We start from the raw sequence: 8824 nt of genomic DNA, 5'->3' as shown, positions 1-8824 counted from the left end.
AAAAGATTTGGTTTATATCAGCATCCCTTATATAACCAAACCACTCATGGCAAGCACATATGAAACACGCACGCGATTAAATTGAATAATGTGCAGGGTCAATATGCGACAGTTTATCTGCCACGCGTATCGTTCATCCAAGGTTGGTTGTTATACTTCGTTACTAGAGTTTAATTTCGAAATTGACCCATAAATGTATCAAAAAGCACTGTAATGTAAAAAAAATTGGATGCGGATATAGCCAACACAAATTGGCTGGAATTATGTTGTGTACAAATAAGCACTTAAATGCCAATAAAACACTAGCCACAACATCAGTGCGAAATAAAACCCTGCTTGTAGTTCTATTCATATTTCAATTATTTACTCTATTGAGATTGGCACAAACAACATTCTCAATCAGAGTCTGGTTTCACCAATTGCAGCCTCGTAAATGTCACGCGTAACGGTGAAATGCAGCGTTACCAACTTTTACTATTTTTATTATGCATAGGAAGCTAAAGGAATATTTACGTGTGTTATCTGTTGCTAAAGCCACATCACAACGTATTGACTGATGCATTTATTTTTTGGTGATGGTTACTCAGCTAACACCATTAACACAAGTACTGTACTCATCTTGGAAAGGAAACTTACATTGTTATACACGAGCAGGGATTATATACACAATTATACACCAGTACTTATTCAACGAACCAAATAAACTAAACACATTCGTTAATAGCACTACCTTAAAAGGAAAAAATATATCATAGGCAACGTATTGGGCAATGATCCTTCTCCATAGCTTATAAAGGAACGAGGGACAGTGTCCAAAATGCCACCCATTGTTTTTCCTTTCCAGGTAGTTGTTATTGACCAAGGTGATGAGTTGTTTTTGTTCATTATGCTTGTGCACCACTGCCAACGCAGCATCACCAAATCATTGATCTGAACCATATTGTTTCAATATTGCATAGATAAAGCCTTTCTTTAACTGTGACGTTCATTGTCCTCCCAACTCGTATGCTGAACATTGGCGCTCACGTAAAGCACGCATACTGCATTTGGGGGAGTGGACAACGTTAAAAATAAGTTGTTCACCCACCTCCACTGGGAACTGAATATGGTATAAATTAAGAGTACAAGGTCAAATCATGATGGCACCACAAGATATAACGCACACAACTTGGAAAGTGTTTATGTAGTGGATGATCGTTGTTCAGGTGTGCTAAAGTGTGCAGCAACTTGTTTTAAAAGGACACGAGTTATTTTTTTTGGCGAGGATCAAATCTGGCTCACCATGGAACTGCTGAGCCAGGGAATGTGTAAGTCTGGATGGTGGATGTGTGTACACATGCATGTGCTGTCGTCTATGAATAGATCTGATATAAGCACTGCCGACCGTTATCGCGAGACACTCCTCTTACAAGGTGAATGCATGTCAACCTCCCGAGTCTCAGCCAAGTTATATTCGTGCCTGTGACCAAACCCACATCAGTTGTCCTCTACAGTCTGGGCTGCATCATTTTCGTGTGGAGTGGCTGGGGCCAACATTTTCACTTTTGCAAGAACAAATGGGCACGTCATTTCAGGATTTCATTAATCAAATATTATTTTCATACAATTGTACCGAAAATAGGTAATGTGCACATTTGGCGCAAGGAAATTCAAGGTTTTATTTTTCAGACTAGCACTGCCTGTGCATTTGCACGTGATACACGGCCGAAATGGAGGCGAAGTCAGCACGCACGAACATAGCTCAGCGCTGCGATGTGGATGACATCATTACGCAGATGTGCACGCTGACAATACCACTGCAAACTTGCCCGTTCACGCGTCAGCCAGCGAACTTGTTTTTTGTATTGTATGGTTCGTAACGTCTCAAAGTATGAGTTTATGCAAGTAACCAGTCATGGTCGATGCCTCCCAGCACTTTACTTAGCCTTGGCCAGGTGTTCTTGGACGGCAAGCAGAGAAAGGGGGTGTTTGATCAAACCGTATCGATTTTTGGTCTGCTAGGACAAACGGCTGGCCAAATGCCATGTGGGTCACTTACAAGCAGAATCCTTTACAGTACCACTTGCTGTCAGCCACCCTCTAAAATGCAATCATGTGAGATGTGCAAAAATACTTTTATATCGAGGCTTTTATTGATGGAGCACATTTTTAGTGTGCGGACAAATTGACGTCAGATGTGCAATATCATTATTATTTTGCAGTGGAGACTTTTTTGCAAGCAAATGCCTCATTCTGAATACGGAAACCAAATACAAAGAAACTGCCACCAGTGCCAACAGCATCTGTCATAGTGAAAACGCTGTGTAGTTCAAATATGGAAACAAGTGTCAAAGTAGTCATTAGGGTGTTGCATGCTGACAAAATAAACCAACATTATATTCCTATTCCACCATAAAAGGTTATGCCAGAGGACCGTTATACAAATGACAATTTATTGCCAAAATAAAACAGATCGCAAGGTACAAGGGAGGATAGTAATAAATATAGCATCATATCAAACGAGCATATTTTACTTTCAATTTTAAACATATAAACAAAGTGTCTTTGGTTTTATTTCATTACATTTAGCTCCTGAAAATGCTGGGCATAGTGCAAACATTTGCTTTAATAAACAGCACCTATATCCCCTCACCCTGCCCCTCGAAGCATAGGTCAGGTTAAATAAAATACATCATTTTTGAAACACACACACCACATTTCTTTTAATGTCTCTTTATATACTCTCAAACATTTGAAAACAAAAGTTCTGATTTCATTCGGTGGTTATTACATTGTAATGAAAGGCCACCTAATGGCCTAGAACTTGAGAAATATCAACGTCCTCAGTGTGAGGCACACAACAGCATAAAATGGACATAGCACGAGCACCTACGGAGCAGACTGTACCAAACCCTTCATTGGTACCTTCCTTTTGGCTTCATATCCTTATGTCTTGATTTTTGTAATAAAAATCGTTTTTATTTGACATTGCAATAATACTGCCACAAATAGGAAAGCTTATTGAGTTTAGATTTATCCGCAGCCCTTGGTAGGTCAAAACAACATTTTTTTTGCACAGTGATTGGTACATGGTAAAAACTAAAAGGTTAAAAGCAGTTTTCAATCACTCATTCTCTTCGTAAAAAATGTGCACATCACCCAGTCCATTGCTAAAAAAAGGGTATGGGGTTTTCTTCTCACATATCTTGAAAGGCACAGGGATCAATGCATTTCCCCTGCACAAAAAATATTCTGCTGTCATGTCTGGTTCTCTGGCCAGAAGTCACGACTTGTCGACTTTGTGCAAGCACTGGATTATTCCTGTTAAAAGGTCTTTCAACAAAAGAGTTGGGATTGTAAATGTCAATTGTACACCACAGAGCAAAGGGTGACCCACATAATCAGTTAATAGCAGCATATCAAGGATTAGCACTCGGTTCAGCATTTGAAAAGTTCTTGGCTGAGAATACTGTATCTGTTCACCCAAACAGTACCAGCATCATTGCAAAAGAAAGCACTGCTTTCATATCCATGGGAAGAAGAAGTTCTATGCGAGTCTTGTACGCAAACGGTATTTAAGAACGGGACGACTTCCATGCAGAAAACTCCCAAAAACCTAACACGTGTGATCCTACAGGGGTTTCACACCACCGTCTCCAGGCCCACCAGGCGATGGCTCAGGATGCGAGGGCTTACGCCAGAGTTGAGGTCCTCCTCAAACTGCAGGAGCTGGCCCATGAAGTTGAGGTTTGGCGAGATGATCGGCCGCTTGCCTTTCACAAACTTGTAGGCATCCGTCATGGTCATACGTGTATGCTTCATCAAGTAGGCAATGACGATGGTGGCAGAGCGCGACACACCAGCCTGGCAGTGGATTAAGAGCCCCTTTCCACTTTGGTAGGCTTCCTCTGTTAGATGGCAGAAACAACAATGCCACATTCATGGAACACATGTAAAAAATATACAACAATAGTTATTACACAATGTTTTTTTTCACATTTTAAACTACATTTTATAAATGTAAATATAAGCTGCATTATGTGAAATTACAAGTGTTGTAAAATCAAGTACTGACCTATGAACTCAAAAGCCTCCTCAAAGTATTGGCGTAGGTTCTGCTTGCAGCTGTCCGTGGCCGGTAGCCGCTTGTAGCGCAGCGCCCCGCGCTCATAGTGGTAGAGGGGTAGATGGGATGTGACATTGATGATATAGCCAATGTTGAGCCTCTGCAGTTGTGCCAGGTCTTGGGCATCCTGCTCATTGCCCAGGAAGAGGAAGGGCAGCACTGCGGTCATCTCCGCATTTTCAACATCGGGTGTGCTGGCGTCAGGGCCTCCCATCCCCTGGCCCCCGAAGCCAAATGAGAGCGTTTGCATCTGCAAGCCCTGCGATGATGGAAAGTTCGAATGCAGGGACGATGGAAATGATGGCACGTGCAGGGAGCTGGTGCAGAGATTCTCATGTTGTTGCCGAAAGGAGCTCAAGCCTCCTGTGGATATGGAAAAACAATGGAGTGTTAATTTTAATGTAGAGACTAGCGTTCCATGCTTATTACGCAAAAACTTGTTTTATTAAGTCAATAATGTTAATGCGATAGAACGCATAAAAATATCGAACAAGTTATATTTTAACACCATTAGATTTTCACAGCTCATATTTTAAAACACATTTTTTAAAACAGTGATAAAGGATCACACACAGCATGAGCTGCTGCCTGCAGGGTTTTGTTAAGTTCTTCAAATGTAGTGGCAGGAGCACTGTTGCGAGCTTGTAAGCCAGGTTTTTGGACCTTTTTGGGCATGCATTTTGGCACCGTATGAAATGCTGCATTCCAATTGTATTGAGCTGTACCAGATGGAGCAGGCCTCATGCCTGCCAAGGGTATAGCTAGAGGCCTGGCAGGCGTGCCTGGCTCAAAAAACCTGTAGTAACACATCAAATAACTGACAATGTATGCTATAAGATGGGGATTTAGGTAGGAAATGGCACATTAAAGGCACCGTTAGTGTCAAACATAAGAGGTTATGATATTGTACCAAGTATGCATGGCTGGCTAACACCCATATCAAGTCATTTCATTCCGGTGCCTGGTTATTTGTAAAACCATGTTTGTGGGTTTATGGCTTCTTTGATTTGATAAGTCTTTGGCATAATGGGTGCAAGTTGGATTCTTATCGACATCCCATTTATATCCTTATTTAATCAACTGGCTTAACATGCAGTCAACCTCATCGACCCTGTGCAAGTGGAAGAAAAGGTGCACTGGCCTCAATGTGCCTGGTGAGACGGTGGCCACACACACACGCTTTGTGGCCCATCCTGGCTGCTGTGAAAGGGCCCTGGCCGGCGCACTGCCATTAGTATGCCTGGGACGCGGCCTGCCATCAATCACGGCCGTCCAGCCGAGGGATGCACGGAGCCTTTAATCTGATACGGCAGGGCCAGCCTCTCGCCGCGGCGTGAAGGCTGAGCCCGCGTTTTGTATGCCGCGGGCATCGCGTGGGATGATGCGTGCGGTCGGTCGCGGGAATTGGGCATGAGCCCTGTGGGCAGAGCGTCACACTACAGTGCCCTTATCACATACACTCTAATCATCCCCCAATGGGCACTCGGAGGGGACCCTCCCATTAAGGCAGTGTATGGGATGTTTGATGTAATTGTTCAATGCGTTCATGTGCGCGTATTACCAAATGTCTGACAATGACAATGGATGAATTCCAATTTGCCACGGTGGCGAGATGGCTCGAGTGGTAGCTATGTATGGGGGGGGGGCAGAGCTGTAAATGGAAAGTGTTCCTCCGCGCGTCTTTTTATGATTCGTAAAGAGCTCAAATACTTCACAATGCATTTTATTTACGCAGAAAAGCCCCACCGAGTATCAATACGGTTTTCGGGAGTGTCCTGCATTGGGATTGTTGGGTGTGATACGATCTGCTCCCCACCGCCCTAGCAAACCACTACTTTTAAATTAAAAACTTTGATTCGTCAATAACACTGCCTCGAAAGCTAAATATATAAGCGACGTTTCGGGCAATGGCCCTTCTCCATAGCACACAAGGGCAGTGTTATTGATGAACGTTGGGTGTTTAGTTATTTGTACACTACTGCCAACAATGTAGCACCGCATAATGTGTCACATATAATCTAGTCCCGCGACCATGTGCCCACACGAATCGGACGTGTTCCCGTACCTGGCGGTACCTCCGATTATCACGTTTGGCTACGTAGGGTGCGAAAGAAGTCCTACATACACACACACAATGTTTGCGAAGGTGCGATTATACAGGGCCAGATGCGATTACTCCCCAGGATGAAAAAGGGTCCTTATTCCCACCGGGGCTATTGGGTGCTGCAGCCAGATGTTGGTGCCCATAGGGCCCATCCCCTGGACGCCAGAAAGGCCCTCTTCTCTATTCACAGTGCGTGTTGGTCTAAAGAAAGACGCGGTCCACTAACTCTCTCCGCCTACCGCAACAACTACAGAATACGAGCTCCAAGAAGTGGTCACCTTTGAGCACGATGGGCTCTCGTCCCTCCTTGCGCAGAGACTCGATGACCAGGCAGAGCGGGCTGGAGGACGGCATGCGGCCCAGGTCGGTGGTGTTCTCGTCGTAGATGACCACTTCCCTGGAGGAGAGCTGGCGGCGCAGGGTCTCCTTGCCCTCCCGGCACGACGCCAGCTCCACCACGGACACCTTGCCCTGCTGCAGCCGCCGTCGGCTCATCTTGTCCGTGCAGTGCACGTGGAGCGCGCCCTGCACGTGGCACCGGTTGTAATCCAGGAATGGGCGGCAGTCGATTATCAGTGGACCCGCCGCTCCGGCTGTGTCGCGCTCCCACGACGAGGGGTGGTGGTGCATGTGGTGGTGGTGTGGGTGATGATGGAGGTGCAGATCGCGGTGCTTGGAAGCCCTGCTCAATCTCCTGGCGAGCTCGTTGGGCCAGATGGTCCTGCACGTGGGGTCGGGACTGCCCGTGCGCTGCTGCTGCTGGCTGCGGTGCAGACCGCTCTTGCCCAGCTGCAGCAGGTGCCCGCAGGGCGCGCAGGCCGTGAGCTGCTGCAGGCCGCCCGTGGGGCCCGGGTACACGGAGTCGGCAGAGCCCGCGGGCTGCAGGAGCTGGGCCCGTAGCGCCGACTGCGAGTCCGCGCCAGGGCCGCCTGCGCTGCTGCTGCAGGCCGAGTCCCCGGCCCCCGCGCCCCGCTCCTCGTAGCTGAGCACGGCGCTGCAGCAGCTGCTGCTGCTACAGCCGCACGACAGCGACCGTACGGGGCCTCCACCACCGCCGGATCTGCCGACGCCCGTGGCCGGCATGGCGAGCGACGCGCTGCTGCCCGGGTCACCCTCGACGGACCCCGAGGGGGGCTGCTGCTGCTGCGGGGCAGAGAGGCTCCTTTCTAGGCACACGGACAAGGCGAGGTCCTGCGGTCTGACGGGCCGCGTTAACCCCAGCGTGAGCCGCGCTTCGAGTGGCGACGGAGGCATGGAGGCGACTGCTTGCTGGTTGTGGTTGTTGCTCCTCTTGCTGCTGTTGCGCCTTCGTGGTGGACCGCCGATGTCTCGAAAGCTGCGGCGGGATTCACCGTGCTAAGCTAGGGGGGGAGGTGGTCTCGCCGGGGTCTTGCTGCTGGTCTTGGGAGCTCGGTGCGATTCACTTGAGGCTCGGATCAAAAGCGCAGCTCGGTGGCGATTTGCGATGATGGAGCCGCAGGATGATTGAAGCCTTCGGTGCGGAGAAATTGTTTGGTTGTGCGGCTTTCAAGAGATTTCAACAACTCAGATTTGCTGCTGTGGCCGTCTACCCAAGCAGGGTCGGGGACCTGTACATCCGGCTCTGCGAATTCCCTCGCTGGTAAATGTTTTACGATTCAGGCTGACACAAACACGGCTCACAATGGGCCTTCTTGGTCCGTACACGGAGCGCGTTGCTGTTACCGGGGGGTCTTTAACGTCCACTCTACAGCAGACGGTGAGCTTCGTCGATTACCGGGGCCGGCTGTTGCACCCTTATCCCCCCCCCCTCGCTCACTCTCCCACCTCCAAGAAAATAAAAGAGTATACAAAAATACAGCAATCAATATGAAATTAGAAGAAATTTCACATTAAAACAAAAGGAGACGTAAGGACAAACCAATAAATTTAACGACCACAACGCGCGGCGGCTAAAACTGCAACCCCCCCTCTCCCAGCACACCGCACCGCCCCTTTTATAGCTCGCGCTTACCCCCCCCCACCTCCCCCCCCCCGGGGATACATGACATCACCGCCAGCCAATCGGAGAGCCGCGTCCTTGGAAATGTTCGGCGTGCGCGTGACGTCAACCCGCCCCAGTGGCGTCACCCCTTCGCGTCGAGACGCGGAAAATTTCCAAGAACGCGGTGACGTCATGAGCGTGGTGGCGTCACGGCGTCGGTGTTTGACGTCATCGCGCCCTCCCCCGGCAGCGGAGGCTTGACTCAACCGGATCGCGTTGCGCGAAGCCTCCACACACGTCTACACTGCACAGCTGTTATTAATTACATATAGACGTGTAGAAATACGTGTTTCTTTTAGTTCAGCAGATACGCAGGCTCAGGTTGTGCGATATGGGCTATCCAAACGTGGATTTCAAGCATCCGTTAAACATAGAAAGGACTGTGGAAGTCGACGATCAGCGCGTTTTTTGTGCAAATTTAAGCCTCAAGCGAGGCACGAGGTTCGCTGAAGTGAAGGCGGCGTGACGACGCCGTGACTCAGCGCGTGGCTCATCCACGCGCTGACGGTGACCAGCGGGGAGCCAGAGGCAGCCGTGACTCGCAACAGGCAGGCAACCAACCCTCGTGTTCCTTGCTGGTGGTGGTCACATC

At 48.4% G+C, this 8824-nt stretch overlaps 1 protein-coding gene across 1 annotated transcript; it reads right to left on the bottom strand.

Annotated features, from left to right (window-relative positions):
- Positions 1 to 594: 594 nt before the first annotated feature.
- Positions 595 to 8152, bottom strand: LOC144933425 (dual specificity protein phosphatase 10-like). The gene is made up of 3 exons (XM_078858153.1): positions 6488 to 8152; positions 4055 to 4468; positions 595 to 3887 (listed from the first exon to the last, which is right to left on the bottom strand). The coding sequence occupies exons 1-3, from the start codon at positions 7461 to 7463 to the stop codon at positions 3622 to 3624; spliced, it is 1656 nt and encodes a 551-aa protein (XP_078714279.1). The 5' UTR covers positions 7464 to 8152; the 3' UTR covers positions 595 to 3621.
- Between the last annotated feature and the right edge of the window lie 672 nt (positions 8153 to 8824).

Source organism: Lampetra fluviatilis, chromosome 7, assembly GCF_964198595.1.
Source record: "Lampetra fluviatilis chromosome 7, kcLamFluv1.1, whole genome shotgun sequence".
NCBI classification, from domain to species: domain Eukaryota; kingdom Metazoa; phylum Chordata; class Hyperoartia; order Petromyzontiformes; family Petromyzontidae; genus Lampetra; species Lampetra fluviatilis.
This window is presented reverse-complemented; position numbering and strand designations above follow the sequence as displayed.

What these genes read in the sequence shown, in the direction of transcription:
- LOC144933425 (XM_078858153.1), bottom strand. Translation starts at nt 7,463, where the DNA reads ATGCCTCCGTCGCCACTCGAAGCGCGGCTCACGCTGGGGTTAACGCGG. An exon ending in AGAGCCCATCGTGCTCAAAG is followed by an intron (nt 4,469 to 6,487) that starts GTGACCACTTCT and finishes CCATATCCACAG; the next exon opens with GAGGCTTGAGCTCCTTTCGG. An exon ending in GGAGGCTTTTGAGTTCATAG is followed by an intron (nt 3,888 to 4,054) that starts GTCAGTACTTGA and finishes GCCATCTAACAG; the next exon opens with AGGAAGCCTACCAAAGTGGA.